The sequence below is a fragment of the Dermacentor albipictus genome, chromosome 2, assembly GCF_038994185.2.
Source record: "Dermacentor albipictus isolate Rhodes 1998 colony chromosome 2, USDA_Dalb.pri_finalv2, whole genome shotgun sequence".
Taxonomy (NCBI): domain Eukaryota; kingdom Metazoa; phylum Arthropoda; class Arachnida; order Ixodida; family Ixodidae; genus Dermacentor; species Dermacentor albipictus.
The window spans coordinates 5,448,176-5,474,323 of NC_091822.1; the positions used below are offsets into that span (position 1 = coordinate 5,448,176).

A 26,148-nucleotide genomic window follows, 5' to 3' on the forward strand; every position below is an offset into this window, starting at 1 on the left:
TACATAGATTTTACGCACTCTACAGCGACTATTTTAGGCCACTTTACAGCCAAGTCACATTTTCCACAATACATTGTCAACATCACCACTTGTCATGGCGCTCTTTGGCCAAGCCTGGCCCTTGCGCCACAAAACACCACACATAATCATCATCATCAGGTTAGTTTTTGTGTTTGCTCGTCCCTCAGTACCTCGTGACTATATCGCACATCACAATAATTGTGACTATAGCCTATGTGTTCGTCCTAGGCCATCTCGGCGCTGTCACGTCATGCCTATGTATGTTTTAATTCTTCCATTTATTTATTGTGTTTTGAAAAGGGGCATAGTGCCACATGGTGTTGCACAGCAAGGGGACTGAAGAAGAAGAGAACGAGGTTCGTCTCGGCATCGCGCGTCAACGGTTACGTTTCGTCAAGTACAAACGCCGGAATCCCCATTCAGCGTGTATGCTTCAGCAAGATACACGCGACAATATATATATATATATATATATATATATATATATATATATATATATATGGCGCGCAATTCCGTTTGGACATCTCAGATGAACAAAATGAATTTGTTATGCTAATATACCACTGATTTTTGAGCGGAGCTCTTGTAAAACCTTCGTAAACACTGTAACAGTATCACTAAAGCTGCTATGTCAAATTTGCTTCGGATGCTCTGCTTGCGATGCTCTGCGATATTTGAGTACTAACAGAGCAGATGCAAAATATTTTTCTCAGATTTTAAGCGAGATGTGCACGTTCCTGGATTTTTGTGGCAGGCAAAGAACACATATTGTGTGTATCCGCAGGGCATGATCCGGTACACGAACCGGATCCTCAGAGTCGCAATCATGGTCGCTTACGGGGGAAACCTTGTCATGCTGTGTGGCATCGCCTACTGCCTCGTCGATCCCACGTCAACCTGGTCGTTGCGCATCTTCTGCTTCTGCTACGGATTCCTCATCACACTCGACATGGTTGACGTCGGATTCCTCGTCGAGACACTGAATCTCCAAGTAAGAAGCTTGCGCATCCACTGCACACTCAAGCTCTACGTAAAGGGGCCCTAGGCCCTTTTCGAACATTGTGAGAAAAGGCTGACGATCTGCTAACGAGGCTCCTGTGAACATGTGAACCAAATATTATTGCACAGCATGCAGCAAGGAATTTAGGACCTCCTCTCAAAAGCTGTCAAAAATTGCTTGCTCTTACTTCCGAAATGTAGTTGTTAGGAGCTACGTTTAGCGGAGGCAAGTCGTGCACATTTTGACAGGTTGAGAACGAAGAGTAGACTGGCTTTATTCCACAGTAAAACAGGTTTGCCGAGTGGCAGTGGTGGCGCCCCTGTCGGTCAGAAAAAAAGCAGTGGACAATGACGCCCACGTGGAGGCCAGTCGAGTGGTAACTAAATTTCACAGAAGCGGTTGACAAATTACAGAGACAGATCATCGCTACAAGGGCTCCCCCCTAGAATGCCGGAGGCTTAGGTGTGAATGGAGGGAGGAATGGGGCGTTAATGCTCAAGATAGGCGGGTTTCACGGGCTTTTTTGCCTCGAACCAAGGTTTGCCAATCTCCAAGGTTTGCTTTGAACACGAAACCACATGAAAGGGGCCTTCATAGGAGGGAATCAACGGTGGCTTGATAGAGTCGTGCTGTAGGAAGACGCGCGTGGTTATTTCAATTGTCGGAAATCTAAGCACGGGCTGCCCGCGGGTGATAGGTCGTTGGGTGTAGGTCGAAGCTGATCGAGCCAGAAGTGTAGCCTCTCTAAGTGCTGCGCTGCCGCTGACGGAGTGCCTTGTTGGGTGCCGAAAAACGCCTGGAAAGCGGATTGCTAATCAATAAAGCATCTCGGCAGTGCTAACTCTGAGGTCATCCTTGATTGTCGCTCACAGCCCCAGTAGCCTTTCCACCTATTGCTGTCTGTCGAGCGTGGCGGTCAATGACGCCTTTAGTTGTCGTTGGGGACGCTCGACCATGCCGTCACATTATGAGTGGTAAGCCATGGTGTTATGTAGGCGCGTGCCGAGCACACACGCCAGTGCAGAAAGAAGCAAGCTTTTGGATTGCCGGTCTCGGCCTACTATAGTTATGCGCGACGGGCAGCCGTACCACGATACCCACGTAGCAGCCAATGCGTCCGCCATTATTTCGGCCGTGATGTCTTCCTCAGCTTCCTCAGCGCGCTGAGCACATTTTTCGGCTTCAGTAGTTACATGCTCGTTGTCTTGACACGGAAGCATAGTGTCCAGCATTGTCTGAACTTCCGGGCCGTAAAGGAGACAAAATGGTGTAACGCGCATTGATTCTTGTATGGTGGTATTATACGCGAAGCTCACGTAAGATAAGATGTGATGCCATGTTTTGTGCTGGACGTCAATATACATAGAGATCAAGTCCGTGATGGTCTTGTTTAATCGCTCCGTACGTCTGTTGGACTGCGGATGGCAAGCAGTCGTCTTTCGATGCCTGGTGTTGCTCAAATGAAAAATTTCGTGCATGAGTTGTGCTGTGATTACAGCGGACGGCCGACTTGGTCGAATGGCTTATGAGGTGGTTCGGTAGGTTGCAATAACGCGGCGGGCTTCATGGACGTTGACTTTCGCCGCTGACATTCGCGGCAGCCTTTAACATACTGTTTGACGCTTGCCGTAAGGCCAGGCCAGTAATACATCTCGCGCTCTCTGGCAAGTGTTCGTGAGGATCCCAACTAGCCAGATATGGGTTCGTCATAGCAAGCGAAAAGAACATTGTCCCGCAAGTCTTTCGGAACCACCAGAAGTGAGGCTCGGTCATTCGAACAGACGTTTTTCTTGTAAAACACGTTGTCGCGTAGACAGGAGGACGTCAATACGCGACATAGATGGTGTGGATTACTTGTTGGGCGGCCCTCTAAGTGGTCGATGATAGATCTAATTTAGGGGGCGTCACGCTGTCGTCTCATCAAGTCCGATGCAGTAATTGCGCCCAGGAAGCCGTCGTCGTTCTCTGACTCTCGACTGACAGGTTCGGCGGGTGTACGCGACAATGTGTCAGCGTCTTCGTGCTTGTGACCAGACTTTTAAACGATGATGACCTCATTTTACTCTAGCCGCAAGCTCCACCGTGTCATTGGACGAATACTGCGCCAACACAAATGTTATTGGCGTCACTATGCACCTCGGTGTCAGCGTCGTCGTCAAGATGTGCCAGGACAAGTGCTGACTGCGTGCATTTACGTAGTTTAGCGAAGGCCGTCTGTTGCTCACTCGTCCAAGCAAATGGCGTGTCATCCCTTGTAAGGCGAGTCAGGAGTCCCGCCATCTTAGGTAATTTTTTGATGAAACAGCGATAATACGCACAGAAGCCTACGAAACGCCGCACGGCTTTCTTGTCGGCAGCAGGAGGAATTACCGCTGCCGTAGAAAGCTTGTCGGGATCTGGCCGAGCTCTTCTGGCGCTTACGACGTGTCCGAAAAAGTTGAGTTCTTCACAATCAACTGGCGCTTTTCTGGTTTGGGCGTGAGATAAGTCGATCGGATCGTTTCTAGGACATTTTGCAGGCGATGATGTTGCTCAAATGTTTCAGAAAAGGCTACTACGTCATCAAGCTACACGAGACAAGTCTGCCACTTCAGTCCAACGAGGACGGTATCCATGATTCGATGCAAAGTAGCTGGGGCTGAGCACAAGCCGAAAGGGAGCACTCAAAATTCGTAGAGGCCGTCGGGAGTCACGAAAGCAGTTTTCTCGCGGTCCTGTTCATCTGCCTGAATTGGCCAGTACTTGCTTTTCAAATCAAGTGACGGAAAATATTGGGCACGCTGCAGTCTTTCTAACGAATCGTCGATACATGGCAGTGGGTACACGTCCTTCTTAGTTACGTTGATGAGGTTCTGTTAGTCCATGCAGAAGCGTAGCGTTGCGTCTTTCTTTTTGACAGGAACGACCCGAGACGACCATGAGCTTTTGGAAGGTTCTATAACGGCGTTTTGAAGCATCTCATTTACTTGCGTACGAATCGCTTCTCGTTCTTTCACCGACACGCGGTAGGGCCGATGGCGTATCGGACGTGCCTCGTCACATGTGGTGATCCTCTGCCCTCTGGTAGAAGCCTGGCATACCTTGGACAAACTTGCACAGCATGCCCTGAATTCAATCAAGCAAGAGCTCGTGCAGTGCTGCCTGGTTGTCTTTCTATAGCTCTGAATTGATGTCGATATTGCTCAGTGACTTGTCAGGCAATCCCAAGACTTCAGTGGCAAAACAGTCAGCCACGTTCTCAATTTCGTAGGCAAACTCAATCAAAGTACGACAGAAAAGGTGGCGATGCTCGTTACTGAAGTTGGTGACAAGCAACTGAGAACGGCCATGACTAAGCTGTAGCACACTCCTGGCCGGACAAACACCTTGCGCCAGTAGACGGGATAAGTTGCTTTCTGCAACGACTTCACGTTCGTGTATTCCACCGCACATAACTTCGACATGGACACTGGATCGTGGAGGAAGCGTAGTGCTTTTTGGCGGAAGCACAAAGGGCGTCGTCTGTTTTCGCCGTATCCGTCGATTGCTCGGTCGGCTGAGAAGGCGAGTACACCTCTCGGTAGATCAATAACAGCGCCATATTTTTGCAGAAAGTCAACCCCGAAATGACGTCACGGGAGCATTCGCGTAGAATAAGGCAGCTCGCCACAAATGTCGATCCTCGAATCCAAACTCTGGCCATGCAGGTTCCCAGTGGAGTAACGACCACCAGCCGTCCGAATCTTCGAGCGATGCCAAGGGGTAATTACTTTCTTTGGAAGCGTCGCCATCTTCCTGCTTAATATAGAAAAGTCCGCACCGGTATCCACTAAAGCGCTAACCACGTAACCATCGATCACCACCGGTAGGTCGAGCGAAAGCCCGTCATTCTGTTCAGCTGCAGTTGACGTCAGATCGGTGCCCGTCCTTGATCGCATTCATCGGAGGTCTTCAGCGCGTCGACTGCCAGTGGCCTCGCCCCCAAAAGTCGCTGTAGTTATTTTTCCCGGCGAGACTGGGCTATCTTGCGCTCGATTCTTGCCGGAGTGGTGGTGAAAATCGTCTTGGCGACGGCGAGCGTGACTGTCGGCCGGTAGCCGGTGGCATGCGCTCTGTTGATCGAGATAACCATCAATCTCCCGTGGTTGTTGGCCAGGCCTGGGTGGCGGCGAGCAGGCGGAAGGGCCTCGCAACCCGAGGCGTCGGTATGGGCACTGGCAGTACAATTTATCTGCCTCACCGCAGTCGAAGCACAGGCGACAGTTGTCCGGTATGCGCCAATTTTCCGACTTCCGAGTGGTCATGCGTCGATCATCGGCGTAATGCACTGGCTGCTGCGCCTGAAGCTTAACAGGAGGAGCGGCAAGGGGAAACGTGGGAGGCGTGCGTTGTTCTTCGATGTATTGTCGCGGCTGGGCTGCTGAAAGTGCAACTGGATGAGTGGCGTGAACAAACAGCGAAGGTGATGGAGCAGAGAGTCTGAGGGCTTCTGCGTAGGTCATACGCCGGTGTTCAGTAGTGCAGGCATGGTGCTGGCTAAAGGAAAGGTGGATCGGAGCGCTTGGTGCATTTGATCTTTTACAACGGTCGCAATAGAGCTCACCGTAGCCTTTGACGCGCCATAAACATTCTGCATTTCATCGCGCACGATGGTGCGGATGAGTGCTCGGAGGTTGTCATCGTGGCCTCTGGTGGCCGTGAAAATATCGGAATAGGATGTCCCGGTCACTTGCCGCTCGTAGAAGTTCGATCGCTGCCGAATCATCTTCTCCATACTTACAGCCTCAGACAGAAATTCGGCGACAGTCTTCGGAGGGCTCCGCACAAGACCAGCGAAGAGCTATTCCTTCACTCCTCGCATCAGGTGACGCGACTTCTTGCCAGTGGTCATTCCTGTGTCTGCTCGTCTGATGAGGTGCGTTATGTCTTCGACAAACGTGATGACACGTTCGTTGGGAAGGTGAACACGGGCCTGGATTGCTCGTTCTGCTCGTTCGCAGTGATCAGCACTGGCGTAGGTGCCTAGCAGCTGACGGCAGAACTCAGGCCACGACGTCAGTTGCTCCTCACGGTTTTGAAACCACGTACGCACACCGCCCTATAGGCAGATGGGCATTTCTAAGTTTAGTCGAGTCGTCCCATTCTTTGTACTCGGCCACGGGCTTGAAGTCAGCCACTCAGTCTTCGACGTCGTTGAACAGGTCGCCATGGAAGGACTTTGGAACCTGTGGATACTGAAGTCTGTACCTGATAGAGAGGGGAGGGGTCACCGTGCTATCCGTACCAGTTGAGGTGGTTGGAATCACTGTGTTCTCTTGCGAAAGCAGTCCCCTGAACTTACGGACGGTCGGATGGACGAGAGTGTGGATTGGCACTGGGCTGGTGGTTCCGCTTCCAGGAGGGGTGTGCGGCATGAGTGAGAAATACCCAGCACCTCCACCACTTTGTCACGTTTCTTTAAAGAGGACTCGCGACGTTTAATGAAGACAGCTGGCTTCTGAAAAACATGGTGGTGGGACCTGGCTATCGAGCAGGCGGGGGTAGCACGCGCGCCTCTTCCTTCTTGTCCTTCCTGTCTATTCGCTTGCACTGTGCCCACTACTGCAGGTGGCAATATATATATATATATATATATATATATATATATATATATATATATATATATATATATATATATATATATATCTTCTTTCTACACACTAGCAGGACTGCAATTTCTTGGGAAAAAGTTTGGCTCGAGTAATATTTTGTGGCGTTATTCAACGATGTACCCTCTGAAGTGCTAGGGCACTATATCGTAAAACTAGTCCAAAATGTTTTTATTCCAATCTCCTTACGTCACATTTACGTAACCGCTGACGCAAGCATCGGGTGGTCACTCGCAGGGTTGTTTGAACAGACCAATCAAAAGCTCTCCACGTTCATAGGAGGCCACCTTTTGCTTACAAAACGAATAAAATTGCCTACACTGAGCGGCTTGTCTTATCTAATTGGCTGACAAGAGGCGAGGAGCACGCTCAAGTGGAGAGGGATTCAATGGGACCGAGCCACTGCACTGAAAATCGATAACCAGATGAAGAGAGTGGTGCTGGCGTTTGCGATTGGTCCGCTTTCCCTTACTTAGCTTGCGGCATACAACGGAAGCTTAAGAATGACGCTAAAACGGATCTTCAGCAAAGAATAGTTGGCAGAACGAGGTCGTAAACGTGCCGAAAGGGCTCGAAAACGTTACACGGCCGCGCAAAAAGATTTATTATACGCAAATAAACTCATGCTCTCCGGCAGGTGCGAGTAGCCAGTGCCTGAGCGATCGGTGGCAGCCATCTTTTATTCCTTTCGGACCGGGAGCTTGCAGCTATTCAGAAGAAAATGCAGTTTTATTCGGCATATTAATGCATCTTTAACGTGTACACGTCACTTTGACGCGGTGGGCTTCTGCGGTTTTGTGACCTCGCGTGACAGGCAGGTGAAGTGGGTGCAGTCCGAAAACTTTTGACCAATAGCCGAGGGCTAATGGCGAAAAGCATGGAATCGTAAATAACTATTTTTCTTTTTTTTGGTCAAATCATGCATAATCACTGTGTACACGTCATATCCGATGGGGAGCTATCGCGGTTTTCGTGACGTCGCGTGACAGACAGGCGAAGTGGCGGTGGTCCAAAAAGTGTTTTCGGCCAATCGCGGAGGACTGATTGCAGAATTGGAATTGAAAAGTTTGGAATAATTTTACGTTATAGCGCCCCACACTCTGAAAGAAGATATGAGTTTAACAGGATTGACAACTGGGCAGAATATCTCGTCCGATGTCGACAGAAATGAAATGATCATCATTTAGAGTTATAGAATATTGTGCACTGTTCGCGATTTGATATGAATTATAATCTTAAATTGGCAAAGAAACTCTGAAGAACCAGTAAGTAAGTAAAAAGCGTTGCTTGCCAGAAAAATCTTGTTGCCTCGGATGTAGTATATGATAGTTCTGTGCGTAAGTGGGCTGTTTTAAACTACAGCATACTTATTGCTCAATACTGCAGTTCGTATTTTATTTAGCGCTTGCGGCTTCACTCTGTGCGTATTGTGACACGTATTACAAGCGGCGCTCGTGCCCTGCAATGCATGGTGGCAGACATGCTATTATATCTCTGCGAGTTTCCAGGTGATTACCCCGGGTTATGTTTTATCCCAGGGGGATGCAAAGCGCCATCGACTATAGTTGTGCTGTAAATGAGTGTCAGTACTACATTACTAGCACACGTGTGGCTATGGCAACACACTGAAATGCGTTATCACTTGAATACTTTCTTTAGCGCAAAACAACAGACACAAGAAAGACGACCAGGACAAGGCGCTACTCCCAACTGACATCATTCTATTGCGTCACTCCTTTAAAGAACAGCTGAAACTAGAGGAACATGCGCAGTGAGCACCAAGCAGTGGAGCCACCAACATCTGATCCCAAGAGCGCACTCATGCGACAGAGTCCAAAAAACCGTATTCAGCATTGTACAAGGTTAAGGAAGGCACACTAATTCACTGTGACCGCAATGACTGAATGAAGAATGCTTCCGATAACTCTCGGGTGGTGGTGTCATGGCTCTTTTTCAGCATCGTGGTATCACGAAACATGGGTTTGCATTCGCATATTTTACAATGCTGAGCCAAATGGGAACCTGTGCCTGTTGGTATGGATCGCTCATTTTCTCTAAGGCGCTCGTTAAGACAGTGGCCTGACTGCCCTACTTACACTTTGCCACATGACAAGGGAATCTTATAAACCACACCGACGCTGCAATCTACAAACTTCGCGTAGTTCTTTCCACAATCTGGTTTTTTACTTGTTTTATAAATACGGCTGCACAACATTGACAGTTTCTGAGGAGCCGAAAACACTGCCGGAATTTGGTATCTAGTGGCGACATTCTTTAGATTGTGAGCCACTCTGTGGAAATACGGCACAACTTCGGGCCTCTCTTTTGGGTAATACAGCTACGTTTGTGCCGCTTCCCTTTCAGAAGATATATATATATATATTGAGACACGCTGACGAAGATGTCAGCTTGGTCGGAAGAAGACGACACTCTGGGCTTCGCGCGCTGTCTTCCATCTTGTCAGCTACACCAATCATTGTAAATATCCTGTAATTATATGTCTGATTGTTATTAACACCGTAAAATTTTTGGTCGATGCTTAATTGGTTGCCCCGCGAGGCTGATGAGTGTTCTTGTTGGCTGCGTTCTGCGCATGTTCTATTTGTCTATATGTGGCCACGGGCTCCCGTAAATAAACCAGTTGAAAGTTACCGCCCGTGTCGTTTACGTGTTCTCTTCCGCTGTCCCCGTCTTTGTTTGCGGTCAATATGATATGCACTTTTTGGTGGAGGTTGCAGGACCATTATCAAGACGGATTTACGCAGCGGGTGCTCCTTGGCTGCATCTACAATGCCAGCACAAGGCGAGGATGATTCGGGCCAATCGGCACCCACACCCACCATCATTCTAGCACAACCCCGCCACCCAGGAAGCTTTTCCGGCACCGACGACACTGATGTTGAAGACTGCCTTCAACAAAATGAGCCGGTAAGCTCCAGCAACTACTGGGATCAGACCGTCATGCTCGCTAATTTGATATTTTACCTCGCCGGCATGGCACGCCTCTGGTTTCGGACCTACAAGGAGGAACTTGCCAGCTGGCACATTTGTGAACAGAAGCTCAAAGATTTGTTAGGCAAGCCTATTGGACGTCAGTGCGCCGCCCTAAAGACCTCACTTCGCGTGTCCAGAGGTGCACTAAATCCTACCTCACGTACATCCAGGACGTGCTTGCTCTGTGCCACAAAGCGGATCCGACGATGTCCGAACCTAATAAAGTTGCACATGTCATTAAGGGCATAGCAGATGATGCCTTCCACCTCCTTGTGTTCAAGAATTCTTCAACTGTGCAAGCCATTATTTCCGAATGCCAGCGGTTTGAAGAAGCCAAAAGTCACCGCATTGCCCAGCCACCATTGCCCAACACGGCTGCTACGTCCACCTGCGAAGACCTCAGCAGTCGGGCCCTGCCCACGCTCCTCAGTCCGACCACGGCGTGACTACTCTCCATCCAGCACTGTCATACGCACCCGCAGCCTGAATGCTCCCGCGCGGTATCGCAAACCGGCCGAATGGCGCACTCCAGACGACAAGCCTATATGCTTCACTTGTGGCCATATCGGTAATAATTCACGTTACTGCCGGTCTTCGTAGAATTCGACCACCTCGCCCTACCTCCGATCCCACTGCCCTCATGCTGCCTTTCGGTTCCCCCTCAAACGCAGCCAGTAAATTCTGGCGACACTTCTCTGCCTACCCGCTCTAGCCGCTCTCCATCGCCACGTCGCCGCTTCTCCCGATCGCCCCCATCTAATCGATTACCATCCCCTAGCTCCTTCCGGCGAACCCTTCCGGAAAACTAACGGGTGCTGGAGGTGATGCTGCCAAACTGACCCGACGCAAAAATCCTCTTCTGACCTTGTGCACACATCGGAACCTCAATAAAGCGAACGTGCATGGTGTGCCTGTTACGGCTCTGATTGACACTGGCGCGCACGTATCTGTTATGAATGCTCAGCTTCGGAATCGTCCCAAGAAAGTCCTCATTCCTGCCCCGTCACCCATGGTCCGTGTCACCGACGGTGAAAAACTAGCCGTTATTGGCATCTGTCCAGTTCTCGTGAGTGCCGCCGGACATTACACGTCCGTTTAATTTTATGTTCTGGAGCACTGCCCTCACGACCTCATCCTGGGCCTTGACTTTCTATCTACACATTCCGCTTTGATAGACTGTTCTGCCAGTGTTGTGCCACTCGCTCTGCCTGCTGCTATTTACCGTCCCGATAGTGCTTGGATACGGCTAAGTTCCACAGAGCATCTTCGCCTCCCTCACCGTGCCGTTACATAAATAGGTGTCTCCCTCGTTCACCCATACCAGATCGTGACTACATCGTATCCCCTAATCCGGATGTCCTGCTCTCGCATAACGTCGCTTTTCCTCACACCGTCATTACCATTTCGGATAACACGTCCTGCCTTCCGCTTGTGAATTTTGTACACAAGTACTCCTTCGCGGAATATCCCTGGCGCAAATAACGCCGGCCAGAGACCACCTGAGCAAGACCCTCGCCGACATGCTAGCAATGTACGTCGACGTCGAGCACAAGGCGTGGGACGCGGTCCTGCCGTATGTAACCTTCGCTTACAACACGGTGGTGCAAGAAACAACACAGATCATGCCGTTTAAGCTGGTTTACGGCAGGAACCCGACGACGACGCTCGATGCCATGCTGCGCCACGTCACTGACGAAGACAATGTTGACGTCGCTGGCTATCTCCAGCGCGCCGAAGAAGCCCGACAGCTCGCCCGCCTACGGATCAAGAACCAACAGAGGACTGACAGCCGACACTACAACTTCCGACGACGCTTCGTCGAGTACCAGCCCGGCGACCGTGTTTGGGTTTGGACCCCGATACGTCGACGAGGAGTGAGTGAGAAATTATTGCGCTGCTATTTCGGACCCTACAAGGTCATTCGACGTATTGGCGCACTGGACTATGAGGTCGTGCCAGACGGAATTTCGCATTCACGGCGGCGCCGCGCACGATCTGAAGTGGTCCATGTGGTGCGTCTGAAACCGTTTTACGCACGCTGACGAACTTCCTTATTTGGTTTTGTTGTTTTCGTTGCTACGCGCGTTTTCTTTACTTTCGTTTGTATGCAGCATCGGGTCGATGCTTTTTAAGAGGGGGGTATTGACACGCGTACTTATCTTTATCGGGCGACCAGGTTTCGCCACCTAACAAATGTTATCGCATAGCGCGGGATGCGCCTGCATGCATCCGAAGTTTCTGGAAAGTTATCGTTGCTTCTATCCGGTTGTCTGTTGTCGCCGAACCTTGTGCTATCAGATTTCATCGCGTGACGCGAATGGCGTAGAACTTTGTGGAAGGCACGCGGGCCCCAACGATTAGTCTGGAACGTTCGACGACTGTTGTATAAAAGCCGCCGCGCTTGACCCGCTGATCAGATTTTCGACGACCGCCGACTGTGTTCGCCGCTATCGTTGTGCTAAAAGTGTAGCCTCTTTTGTGGGCACAGGTTCGCCCAATAAAATTTAGTTTTGTCGTTCACAGCGGTGCTACTGTGTTCTTCAACGTCACCACTACGTCACAATATATACAGATGGAGAAGATGATGGGGTAATATAATGCTCACAGTATATATATATATATATATATATATATCACTGTACTGTGACGAAGGCTGGTGCACCAGCTGAAAACGTTCAGTAAATAAGTCTTTCTAAAAGTTCGTCGTCTCTTCTCTGCGTCTCTAGAATATCTCTCGAATGTCTAGAATGTCTCGAATATCTCTAGAATATTCTCTAGAATGTCTTTAGAATATATATATATATATATATATATATATATATATATATATATATATATATATATATATATATATATGTGTGTATATATATATATATATATATATATATATTCTAAAGGCGTTTATTAGGCAGAGCTCGGAGCAGCGCAATGTCGACGGGCAGGGCAGTCACAGCTTCCAAGCACGAGAGCCGTTGCTGAGCAGGAGCGCTCGACCCACTACCGTTTAGAGCCAGTAGCGCTGAACCCACTCGCGTCTCTCTTCGCTACAATCAAACCCCAGGAGCGAGACGGGAGCCGTCCGGCGACCTAACAGCTCGTCACGATGAGCGGGTCGTAGTAAGGCTTTAAACAGTCGACATGGACAATGTCTCGTCCATGGCGGCGCATGTCTGAAGATGGCTCAACTGGTTCTATGGGATAGTTCACAGGAGATGCTCGTTCGAGAACACGATAAGGGCCTTCATACTTAGGGACCAGTTTTGATGAGAGGCCAGGGGCAGTTAAAGGAACTGAGAGCCACACGAGCGCTCCCGGATCGAAGGTGACCGTGGGAGTGGCGTCACCGCGAGTGCTCCTCTGGCGCTCTTGATCACCGGAAGGAAAGGCCCGTGCGAGGTCGCGGCACTCTTCTGCATGTCTGACCGTGGCAGAAATAGGCACGCACTCGGATGCATCTGGCCGGTATGGCAGAATTGCATCAATGGTGTGCGAAGGGTGTCGACCATACAGCAAGAAATAGGGTGAAAATCCAGTGGTGCTTTGCGTAGCGGTATTATACGCGTAGGTGACGAATGGCAGAACGGCGTCCCAGTTCGTGTGGTCGGAGGCAACGTACATTGAAAGCATGTCGCCGAGCGTACGGTTGAAGCGTTCTGTGAGGCCATTCGTTACAGGGTGTTATGCCGTAGTCATACGATGAATAACGTGGCACTCTTTGATAATCGCTTCAACTACTTCCGACAGGAAGACGCGTCCGCGATCGCTGAGCAGTTCTTGAGGTGTACCATGCCGCAGGATGAATCGGCGAAGCAGGAATGATGCAACACATCGCACGCTGTAGCTGCTGGGACAGCTGCGGTTTCAGCGTATCGTGTAAGGTGATCTACTGCCACAATGGCCCAGCGGTTACCAGACGACGTCAGGAGAAGTGGCCCATACAAATCGATACCAACACACCCGAACGGCTGGGTAGGGCAGGGTAGAGGTTGGAGACCAGCTGACGAGTGGTGGGGTGAAGATTTTTGGCGCTGGTAGTCGGCGCATGAGCGAACGAACGTTTGAATGTAGTTGTACATTCCCCGCCAGTAGTATAGCGTCGTCGGAGGCACTGGTAGGTTTTGCAAAGTCCCGAGTGAGCGTACTGTGGATCAGAGTGGAAGGATGCGCATATTTCAGAACGCAGGCTTCAAGGTACAACTAATAACCACTGGCGGCCGTCAGACGTGTAATTGCGTCGGTGAAGCAGGTCGTCTCGAATGGCGAAATGGCGAGCCTGACGGCGCAATGCACGATTGGTTGGCTGCGATGACGGATCAGCAAGGCAGTCTATCATGGAGGCAATCCAGGGGTCCTTGCGCTGCTCAGAAGCGATGGGCGCAATGTCGATGGAAGGAACGTCAAGCTGGGATATTGCGCAGCAGGGATTGTCGACTGGCAAGGGAGAACGTGAGAGGGCGTCAGCATCAGCGTGCTGGCGTCCGTTGCGGTACAGTACGCGGATATCTTAATCCTGTAAGCGAAGCGCCCAGCGGGCGAGACGGCCTGAGGGATCCTTCAATGACGACAGCCAGCATAGTGCATGGTGGTCCGTGACGACATCAAATTGGAGACCATACAAATAGGGCCGGAACTTGGTAAGCGCCCAGATGATCGCCATGCATTCTTTTTCCGTGACGGTGTAATTGGTCTCGGCTTTAGTAAGCATACGGCTTGCATATACCACAACATATTCAGGAAACCCTTCTTTGCGCTGCGCTAGGACAGCGCCGAGGCCAACACCGCTGGCATCTGTGTGTACCTCAATAGGTGCCGTTGGGTCGTAGTGGCGCAAAATGGGAGGAGGCGTCAGCAAATGACGGAGCTTAGTGAACGCCTCGTCGCACTCGGACGACCACGAATGGAGTGGTCCGTTGCTGCCAAGGAGCTTCGTCAGGGGCGATATGACGGCGGCGAAATTGCGAATGCGAATGAAGCGCCTGAAGTAGGAACACAAACCGACAAAACTGCGCAGTTCTTTGACGGACGTCGGTTTAGGAAATTCAGCTACGGCCCGAAGTTTGTCTGGATCGGGGAGGATTCCATCCTTCGAGACGACGTAACCTAGTATCGTGAGCTGCCGCGCTGCAAATCGGCACTTCTTTAGGTTCAGTTGGAGGCCAGTGTTTGCTAAGCACGTCAAAACACGCCGTAGGCGTTGAAGGTGCGTGGTGAAGTCAGAGGCAAAAACAACAACGTCGTCGAGATAACATAAGCACGTGTGCCACTTCAAACCGCGGAGAACTGTGTCCATCATGCGTTCAAAGGTTGCTGGCGCATTACAAAGTCCAAACGGCATGACGTTAAATTCGTATAAGCCGTCGGGTGTGACAAAGGCTGTCTTCGGCCTATCAACGTCAGCCATGGGTACTTGCCAACAGCCGGAGCGTAAATCTAGAGATGAAAAGAATTCTGCTCCGTGTAGGCTATCGATGGCGTCAGCGATTCGCGGCAGCGGGTATACATCTTTGCGAGTGATCTTGTTCAGGCGCCGATAGTCTACACAGAACTGTACCGAGCCGTCTTTTTTCGTAACAAGGACGACAGGGGATGCCCATGGACTGTTCGCGGGTTGGATCACTTCGCGGCGAAGCATATCGTCCGCTTGCTCATTAATCACACGACGTTCTGTGGCAGAGACGCGATATGGTCTTTGCCGCAATGGCGGTTGGGAGCCAGTGTCAATATGGTGCGTGACAGCAGACGCCCGGCCAAGGGAAGGTTGCCCGACATCAAAAGAAGAACGAAATAATTCTAAGATGCGCAGAAGCTGTGAACGGTGAGGTGGGGTGAGGCCGTCGGCAATAGATGAATCGAACACACCTGTGGGCAAAGGGTCCGACGCAGAGAGAGAACCGAGCGTGTTGTAATTGGCGCAGGACGTGTCTTCGGGAACATCCGTAATTTGTACGGCGTCGATCACTTCCACGTGGCCAAGACATTCGCCTTGAAGCAGCATCGCAGGGTATGGGAAGGGGTTATAGACAAAAATAGCCGCGGAGCCCTGTTTGACGTTCACAGTCGCAAAAGGCAGCAGCAGACCTTTTCGAGTATAAAAGTGGCCCGACGGAGAAAGTAGTGCGATGGCGTCAGAGAGGCTGCTGCACTGCATTGATGCAATCACTGACGAGTTGGCAGGAACGTTTGTGTCGTGCCTGTCGAGTAGTTTGTTCGCAAAAAAGGCATTATCGGCAAGCGTCATATCTGAGATCGGTGACAGTTCTAGTTCGGCCCGTGCGCAATGAATGACGGCATCGTGGCGGGCGAGAAAGTCCCACCCCAGGATAACTTCGTGGGAGCATGAGGAAATCGCAATACATTCGACGGCGTACACAACGTCCTCGATGAGAACACGAGCGGTGCACGCCGCAATCGGGTGAATACGCTGTGCGCCTGCTGTTCGGAGGGCGAGTCCAGCAATGCGCGTCGTAACCTTTCGAAGGAAGCGACAAAGCTTTGCGTCCATAACTGATACACCGGCTCCGGTATCCACGAGGGCATATGTGCGCACACCGTCAACTAACACGTCTATCGCATTGGTCGGGCTACGTTGAGGACTTCCGCGTTTTGATGGGATCGCAGCCCTTGCCTCATGGACTGCGACGATTAGGTTTCCTCATCCCGAGCTTCGGGCCGAGGCCACATCGGTGATGGGGAGCGTCGGCGTGAAGAAGTTGAGCGGCGGATGTTGGCGGACCGGCGGAATGGTGGTGACGCAGCCCGAGGTTCGTCGTCGTAATAAGGGCGCGGAGAACCCGCAATAGAACTTGGCCCATAAGGTGTAGCGCTAGGCGACTGCACGAGACTACAGTAGCGTGCGACGTGGCCTGCGTAGCCGCACGCAAACCATATCGGTCGATTATCCGCTGTACGCCACCGAGTCGTTGGGGCAGGTCCCATCCATGTGGAAGGACGCGTTAGACGTGGCGGCTGGTGAATTGATTGCATAGAAGGCTGTTGTCGGGGCCTAGCGAGGACTCCAGCGTACGTGAGAGGTCACCGTTGAGGGAGTTGTTGAGGCTGGGTGATGACTTCCGCGTAGCTGAGTGGCACAGCTGTCGGGATCTGTTAGGGCCTGGCCATGACTTCGGCGTAGCTGTGAGGCGGAGCCGCAGGAACACGCTGGCGGTGCTCAGGCAAAACCTCGTGCAGTTCTTGCGCTATGACACGGCGAAGCGGAGGCGCAAAACGGCGAAGGCGCGTGTACCGACTGCGGCTGTGCAAAATTCATCAACGAGAGTTGCAGGGCAACTTCCTCGCGGACGAACGCCTTCATTTCTGCGAGCAACGCTGCCTGGTTGGACATGGCAGCCAAACCAGTGAGGTGTTCGTCACGCGGTAGAGATCGACGGGTCAGTGACCGCTGCCTGCGGAGTTCTTCATAGCTCTGACACAGTGTGACAATTTCAGCCACATAGCATGGACTTTTGGCCAGCAACATGTTAAAGGCGTCGTCTTCTATGCCCTTCAGGATGTTTCGGATTCGATCAGACTCCGCCATGGTCGATTCGACTTTCCTGCATAGGTCCAGGACATCTTCGATATAGCTGGTGAACGTTTCGCCTGGCTGTTGAGCTCGTTCTCGCAAACGTTGCTCGGCACGCAGCTTACGAACAGCAGGGCGACAAATACATCGGCGAGGGAAGTCTTAAATTCCAACCATGTCTGGAACTCTGCTTGATGGTTGTTATACCACAGGCTGGTAACTCCAGCGAGGTAGAACAGAACATGGCTCAGTTTGGCCGCTTCGTCCCACTTGTTCAGGTCGCCTACCCTGTCGTACGCCGTGAGCCATTCGTCCACGTCAGTGTCGTCCGCTCCAGTGTAGATAGGAGGGTCGCGATGACGAGGCACCCCGCGACACACAGTGGGTGCAGGAGGAGGCGTTTGCTGGGAGGCGTCTTGGGGCATGGTAGATGGTAGGGTACGAGACCGGAGTTCCAGGATTATCGTCTGAGAGTACCCCGCACCTCCACCAATTCTAAAGGCGTTTATTAGGCAGAGCTCGGAGCAGCGCAACGTCGATGGGCAGGGCAGTCACAGCTTCCAAGCACGAGAGCCGTTGCTGAGCAGGAGCGCTCGACCCACTACCGTTGAACCCACTAGCGTCTCTCTTCGCTACAATATATATATATATATATATATATATATATATATATATATATATATATATATATATATATATATATATATATATATATATATATATATATGTGTGTGTGTGTGTATGTGTCTGTCTCTCTGTGTGCGCGAGTGTGGGTACGTGAATGGGGGGGGGGGTGTCCGTGTGCGTGTTTGTGAAGAACTACGCAGAGTGGGAATAGACAAGAAGAAACATACACCTTATTGACTATCGTCTCTAGAGAGTCTAAAGACGAAGAATGCACAACAATAAAAAGAGCCTGTATCTACTTTGGTCTATAGGTAGTCTATAGAGGGGAAGAAGACAAAAAAGAAACAAACACCTCATCGACTTTTTTCTATAGACCATCTATAGACTGCGAATAGGCAAAAAGAAATAGAAATCTTATCGACTTTCATCTACAGAAAGTCTAGACAAACAATAGGCAAAAAGAAATAGAGACTGTGTCGACTTTCGTCTATAGGTGTCTGTTGTAGAGAAGTAGACAAAAAAGATACAAACACCATATGACCTTTCCTATAGGCCGTCTCTAAACGGCCAATAGACATAAAGAAATATAAATCTTATCAATTTTCGTCTATAGAAAGTCTATAGACAAATAATAGAGAAAAATAAAGAGACTGTATGGACTTTTGCTTATAGGTGTCTGTTGTAGAGAAGTAGACAAAAAAGAAACAAACACCATATGACCTATTCTATAGACCGTCTCTAAACGGCCAATAGACATAAAGAAATAGAAATATTATCAACTTTCGTCTATAGAAAGTTTATAGACAAATAACATAGAAAAAATAAAGAGACTGTATGGACTTTTGTTTATAGGCATCTGTTGTGGGGAAGCAGACAAAAAAGAAACAAACACCATATCCACTTTTTCCTATAGACCGTCTAAAGACTGCGAATAGACGAAAAGAAATAGAAACTTTACCGACTTTCGTCTATAGACTTTGTATCAACAAAAGTCCAAATCTATAGGAAGGCAAGGTCGTCTATAAAAGTCTATAGACTTTCTATGCACAATCTAAAGTCATTTTTGTAAGGGCAGTTACTGAGAAACACAGAAGTTACTGCAAATGCCAATATGCCATTGAGAAGAACTGCTTCTGGCGCTCTGTCCCGTCTCCTTTCATGTTTCTGTGTGTTCGCGCCTTGTACCCAAGATTAATCTGGAACAACTCGCCCAACAAACGTCGTTTTATGTTTCAGGCCAACGGGAATAAACGTCTACATAAGCGAGTATGTAACGAGAACGTCGGAATGATGGCAGCAGGCTAGCGATTTCGATGTGAATGTGCTTGTACCGGGTTCAGGTTGGGCTTACTTTCTAAGCCCTTCTCACATACTGTACCGGGCATCAGGTAGACGAAAGGAATTAACGGAATCCGCGTTACTTCTTCGAAAAGAAATCATATTAGATGGTTTAGAGCGTCAACTTTACATACTTGGAATATTTATCGACTATTCGACAGCCTTTCATCGGATTAATAATAACACACTTTTAAAAAACTAGATCATTACGGATTCCGTGGGGCATTTTACACACTTATGCAAAGCTGCTTGAGTGATCGCCGGTAGGAGGTACAACTTAACAACTATAAATCAAGCTGTCGATCCCTAAACAGCAGAGTACCACAGAGAAGTATCCTATGGCCTCTACTTTTTAATGTATATAATAATGACGTAGTAAGAATAGATCAAAAAACCCAATTTATAGTCTATGATGACGATACAAGCTTATTAATTTATCATCACATTGTTGGAAATTCAATCCAGAAGAAGTAACGAATTCGCTAAACAGCATACCTGGAGTTTGAACAACTCGCTAACTATAGATAGGTCAAAAACAAAAGCGATATTATTTAGAGCTAATAACAAGAAAGTAAACTTTGATTGGTACATCACAAATTGTGGTGGTTGCTGCTGTGAAATGTCTTGGCGTACTCTTTAATGAAAACATGTCCTGGAATTCACAGTCTGATTCTATTTGTTCCAGCCTTTCTCGCTCGGTCGGTATATTATCACGCACACGTTTTCTTTTGCCTGAGAAAGTAAAACTGTTTGTCAGGAGTGACAAGCGTAAACGAAGAAAGAAGGCGAGGGAGAGTGAGTGAAGCGAGCTTGTGGAGCCGCCATCTTGGAGAAGGGGCGCGCGCAAAGAAGGACGTGGTGGCCGTGGCGCAGCGTTCCAGGAGAAGACGACCGGAGACCGCCTCTCTGGGTCCTGCCCCAGTTCCTAGGCGACCAATCGACGTCCCGCCAGAGGACCAGGTTCGGCAAGCAGATGACCGACGTCCCCGGAACAACCGCTGGCCCGGACCTACCTGCCAGGACACGTCAGCGTTCACGTCGCTGAACGTAGACGCGTGGAGGCTGGCTGCAGCCAGTCACCGTCCCGTCTAGGGAACTAAGCTGGGCCGGCACGCACCAGGAGCGCTAGCTGGCACGAGCACCGCTTTGCCGGGGCGCGACAGCCCCTCAGCGACTGTGCCTTCGTCACGTCGGCCGGGGCCACGGTCTAAAAAGTAGCTTAGGTGACTCAGCGGCGCGGGCTGCGCGCTAAGCGGAGGGAAGGCTTGGAGTTCTCCTTTCTCCATGTGTCGAGAGAGGGCGCTGGAAACTAGCGCCCGCTGCGTCCACTTCGCGCGTGCCGAGATCACTGACCGGCTGCCGCTGTGTCGTCGCCACGTGTTTTCTGCGCACCGTGTCTTGTCAACGCATTTTTCACTTGCTTGTCAGGTACGTCTCATCCTTCGAACTGTTTCATGAGTCTGCATAACGGGAAAGTGTTTCGTACTGTTTTGCGACGGTGGTTACAAGTCTTGCAAACAAAAAGGGCTACGCCAGGCAAACGTCGCGATCGGCACAGATAGCCGGGCCCCGACGCGCCATGAAGGCGGACGCGATCATGGAGCGAGTGGCGCGCCACGTGTCATGGCAGCGCCGTACATTGCGAGGAGGGGGCCTTCTGTGTTTGCCGCAAGATGGCTCTGCGTGTGCGCAAAGCGCAGAAGAAATATAGCGGAAAAGTACTTCGCTACTCGTGAAACTGCAACTTCTGTAAGTTACATGGTCATACTTACCGATATACACCGCAGTATAACTTTCTACGGCACGTTTCTACGGCAACACCGCATTCACTAGAGGCGATTTTGTCCCGTTTTGAAGGAACGAACTCGTCGCTGAGCGGTAGCGTCTCCGTGTCACACTCCGGAGACCCTGGTGCGATTCCCACCAGCCCATCTTGCAAAATGTTTTTTATTTATGAAGTGCCTTCTGGGATTTATCGCTCACGGCCAACGCCGCTGACACCGACACCGACGCCGACGACACCGGCTTTTCTGCGGCACGAGCTCCTTAACGCTGTCGCGTTAAAGGTGCTCGCTTTTCAAGCCGCCAAACGAAGAAGCAAGACTTGTAGCGTGGAGACGATCTATACCTCGCAAAGAGCGCGTACTCCAAAGGACGGATCGAGTTTGTGAAAAAAACATTTCTCATCTCATTTTATCCTGAAGACATGGTCTGCGGAAATCGACGGTCATATCCTGATGTCTGGAACAAGAAGAGCGGGCCTTTCAAAAGACGCTGTGCCGTGTATTTTCGAAGGTGCACCAAGCTACCTCTCCAGGAAGATTAAAAGCCCTCGAAAGCAATTGAGACGGCCAGGGCTTCCCGCAGCTGCTTCTGTGAGTAACCCGAGCAGTGACAACAGCAACGTGCCGAGGTCAGCGAGCAACATAGATGTTTCTTCAGCAGACACTGTGGAAGCGTCTTCCGACGATACGACTTGGGGCGCAAAGTCCAGTGAGAATGACTCATCTCATTCATTGTTCGAACAGGTTTTCAGTGCAGTATCTTGCATTAGCCTACCACAGCCTTCATGGGCAGCACATCTCATCGACGTAGCAGGCGTGAGGGACGTTGTGTTTATTGACGCTGCGGTGGCGCATAGGACAAGCGATGGATCGTCGGTACTGTTTAACAGGAAGGCACTCCATGTCAAAAGTGACATGACAGTCCAAGTCCACATCTTCGATAAGTTGATAGACTCTACTGCAGTGGGGGTAAGTCCCTTCGCCACGTCAAGCCTTGAAGTTGAATCCATGTTGAAAGTTATAGACAGCACAGATGTGTGCAGGGGAGGGCCAAGTTTAAAGGACTTCCCTGATGTATCCCCTGAATGTGCTTTTGTGGACTCTCAAAAGACCTGGAGACACAAGAAATGCCTCTTGGTAAGGCCTCAGGGTGCAATCTGTCGTCTGTGTTCTGGCCTTGCTGACACCCTTAGGATCCACGCTGATCGCCGAGCTGCGCGAGCCAAGCAGGAAATACCTTTCAAGCGTTTCAGATTGTCGGTGGCGCCTGCCCAGCAACAGCAGCTTTCTGCTTTGCGACATGCAAGGTCAGCACTTCAGCGGTCACGAGCACGACTGGCAAAGCGCAACAAGCTGCTTTTGGGGCAGTTGCAAGCGGCATCTCGGAATCACTCGTGCACTGGGTGAAGTCCGTAATTCCTTTGAGCACTCATTGGACATCTCTAGAAAAGTGTATGTACTGTCCGACACTCCTCATCTCTTCAAGTGCGTCAGAAACAGGCTTCTGGATAAATACGTTTTGAAAAAGGCAGAAAACTGATAATGTGGTCCTGTTACGATGCCCTGTTCGTTGCGGACGGCAAGAACAAAGCAGAGCTAAAGGTGTGCCCAAAAATAACATACAATCACGTAAACCCCTCCAAGATACTGAGGATGCGGGTAAAGCTTGGCACTCAGATATTTAGCAACTCCGTGGCTAAAGGAATTATTTTCTAAGCAAAGAGAGGCTAATGTTTAACTAATGTTGAGCCGATGGTCGAGTTCACGCTCTTTTTTAATGATCTGTTTGACGCTTTAAACTGGCGGTTCCCCGCAGAAGGCTTAAAACTGGAATGCAAGGATTTCTGTGTTCTAGAATCTGCATCCGGATGGCTGGACTCGTGGGAGCAACAGGTCGTGAGCGGTGAAATCCACAAGAACCTTTTTTTGACGCAGTAAACCGCCGAAGGCCTAGGCGTGACTCTGAAATCTGTGCCTGCTGAAGGACTGCGGCTTCAAGTATGTATTGACAGCGAAGATGAACCAAGACCCGCTGGAGCGTTTCTTTGGCATAATCCGGCAAGCTGGTGGCCAGAGTGAGCACCCAACGTTCCCCACGTTCCTAAAGCTGTACCGCATGCTGAGCTTGTATTCTTTGGTAAAACCGCCGAAGTTTGGGAATTGTACGGTGCCTGATAAAAGCCAAGCCGCCGTTGTGACTTTGGCTGATATCAGAGAGATATATAAGGGATCAGCAACGCAACGTCCAGCAAAGTTGCATTAATTGAAGCAAAGGCTTGACGGGCTCATCGATGAAGGAAGCTGGGAGTGTGACAACGTTTTCGATTTAGATGAGCCTGACGCAGACGCAGCTGTAATAGACTGTATTGTCTACTATGTTACAGGGTTCGTGTCAAGAAAAATTCGCAATTGAACAGCCTGCTCCATTTGCAAGGTTGCTCTTTGAGGGAAAAAAAGGTCTCGCAAATGTGTCCGAAGCCGATCTCGTTAACTGCAAAACCAGGGGCTGGCTCACGCATCCAAATATGTACCTCTTTGACTTCTTCAAATACACTGAAGAAAAGTTCGCTAAGTATGCAGGTCACAGGGATGCATACGACAAAACTACTGATGCCGTGCTGGACAATTTCCACTTCACGTTTCCTTGCAGTATGCACAAAGAAGAAATTCTGGTGAAGTTGCTGCATTACTATATATGCCTACGCATGCGTCAGTACTGCAGGCAATTGAAGAACAAGCATGATGCAAAAAAAAAGCCACGACTTGCGCAGAATGTCAAAGCTTGTGTAAACACGACCTGTTCAATGAACTGAGCATGAAATTTCTTGCTTTTATGCATTCCGTGTGCTTTCATCGAACATATGGTTACTTCTTCTGTTATCGCTTTTTTACTTAAGATTCTAAAATTCGATCAATAACTGAAAAGAAAAAAAACACGTGTTGATGTGATCTTATGCTAAATATGCGGGGAATAGCAAACAGTACGACTGAAGCTTTTGAACAAGTGATGCGAAATAAAGTTGATTAAAATATTACATGCGTCATTAAAAAGCGTCGTTACTCTGTATCATCACGCGATTGCGACAGCCCACGCGATCGCACCAGCAGCTGTTCCAAAGTCCTATAACATCATGTTAATACCACCGTATTGCTCAGGCCTTACGTCATTCAGGCAACATATATGCAGCCTCCACCAAAACTGAACCACAAGCCGGCAATCATTCCTCTGCCTGATTTGTTTCATACTGCATGTGAACTGCAATTTGGGGGATCACGTTGATGCCATCGTATTGCTGAGGTCTCGGCTTACGTTATTAAGAAAAAATCAGTTATATGCATTCTCCAGCGAAACGACAACACGCCGGTACCCATTCCTCCGCCTGGTTTGTTTCCTACTGCACGTGGATTGCAATTTGGGTGTGAGACTTTGTCGGCACCGTGCAACTCATTATTAACATTGTTCAAATGCCCAGACCTCACAGTAAGTACAAACCGCTCGAAAGTCGTTGAAAGCGCTGTGTTGAAACGGAAAATTTCAATGCCTTGAGCAAAGTGCTTCTAACACCATGAGCGGGGTGCAGTGACAGGGCGTGCGAAAAGCAAAGCCAAAAGGGCGTCAGTTTCTCGCGCCATCTATCGGCGCTCCCTAGAAGCAGAGCTTTACCGCGGCGCGCCCTACGACGGCGTCTTCTCACCTAAGCTACTTCTTACACCGTGGCCGGGGCATCGGTGACGCCAGGCACCAGCGATGACTGAAGACGATTGATGAAACACCATGATGGCATTTGATGAAAGGCGAGATGACTTAGATGCATACATACAGCGTTTCGAGCGAATCGCAACTGGACAAGGCTGGCAGAAGAATGGCTGGGACAGGACCCAGAGAGGCGATCTCCGGCCGTCTTCTCCTGGAACGCTGCGCCCCGGCCACCACGTCCTTCTCTGCGCACGCCCCTCCTCCAAGATGGCGGCTCCACGCGCTCGCTTCACTCCCTCTGTTCTTTTCTTTCTTCATTTACGCTTGTCACTCCTGACACTGTTGTTGTATTATTCACTTTTCCTTTCGAAACTGTGCTATTGCGACCTTGTCTGGTGAACACCACAATTTCCAACATACTGAGGCTACCTAGATTACAGGAAAAGGCTCTCCGTTTATTGTCAATGCTCCGTATAACGCACGCACAGGGCCCATCAATAAAAGCCTAAGCGTAATACCTGTTGTCGACTTGTAGGATTCTTTACTAATGATACGCTCCAAACAATGCATAAAAACAAACAATCTGGGCTTGAAAGAATTTGCTAATTTCACTGAAAGAATGCATGTTTATGACACGCGAGAAATCACTTTTTGGTTTACCCCACGGGCCCGTACTAATTATGGCCAACAAATGATCGCATATACATTGCCCACTCTTTCAAACAATCAACACTGTTTTTTGTAATGCTGCTGCTGTTGAGTTTTAATCTTGTGCTGGAAAGTTCCTCCAAGTGCTCATGAATTTTGATGTCATGCATCAAAGCAAAGTATTTTCCGTTTTAATGTTAATTTCAACACTCTGAGTTTTATTTTTGGAAGGTATATTTTTGTCATTGTAAGCCTGTCGCATCCGAGCATTTCCTGTTGCCCCTGCGAAAGTGCAACTATCGCGTAGAGACCCCGTCAAGCTTCAGGATTTTAGTCTGTGCCCCCAGCATTTTTGTACATGCTGTAATGTACCGTAATGCCGAAATACAATGAATGAGAATGAATGAATTGGCCACTTCGTGCGTCCTGTCGTCTTGTAGCATTGACAGTGAAGGCATTTGCGAGCCCAGGGCCACTCGTCATAGTTCACACACTGCCACACAAAGCTGGAAGTAATTAGACGCTGGGTCGCACGAATTACGAGATAACTTGCGCAGTGTAGCTTGTGAAATGCTTGATTCCAGGGTCGGAATGGAAAGAACGGGTGTGTTTGACCCTTCTACAGGTCGCAAGCGATCGTAGGGGCACGTCGGGCCGCGCTAATGACATAGTTGAGGACCAGAGTTCCCGAAGTTCGACTTTCAGCGCTGCGCCGTGGCAACTTCTTCGAAGTACAGCCATCGGTATTGCGTCGATACGAGAGAAGTCATGTGCCGCTGCCGTGACTCGGCCTTCGGTGTACCGTATGTACATCGTGAACTCGGAGATGAAATTGAGGTGCCATAACTCAGGTGTGGTATGAGTGTTGTGATTACCGCGAAAAGCCGACG

General features: G+C 49.7%; 1 protein-coding gene across 1 annotated transcript in view; it reads left to right on the plus strand.

Moving 5' to 3' along the window:
• Window positions 1-415: 415 nt before the first annotated feature.
• Window positions 416-26,148, plus strand: part of LOC139055309 (uncharacterized) — a 96,509-nt gene continuing 70,776 nt past the window's right edge. The window contains exons 1-2 of the mRNA XM_070532754.1: window positions 416-447; window positions 806-1,012. Coding sequence (XP_070388855.1) covers window positions 809-1,012 — 204 coding nt within the window. The 5' untranslated portion in view covers window positions 416-447; window positions 806-808. The remainder of the gene's footprint in view (window positions 448-805; window positions 1,013-26,148) is intronic.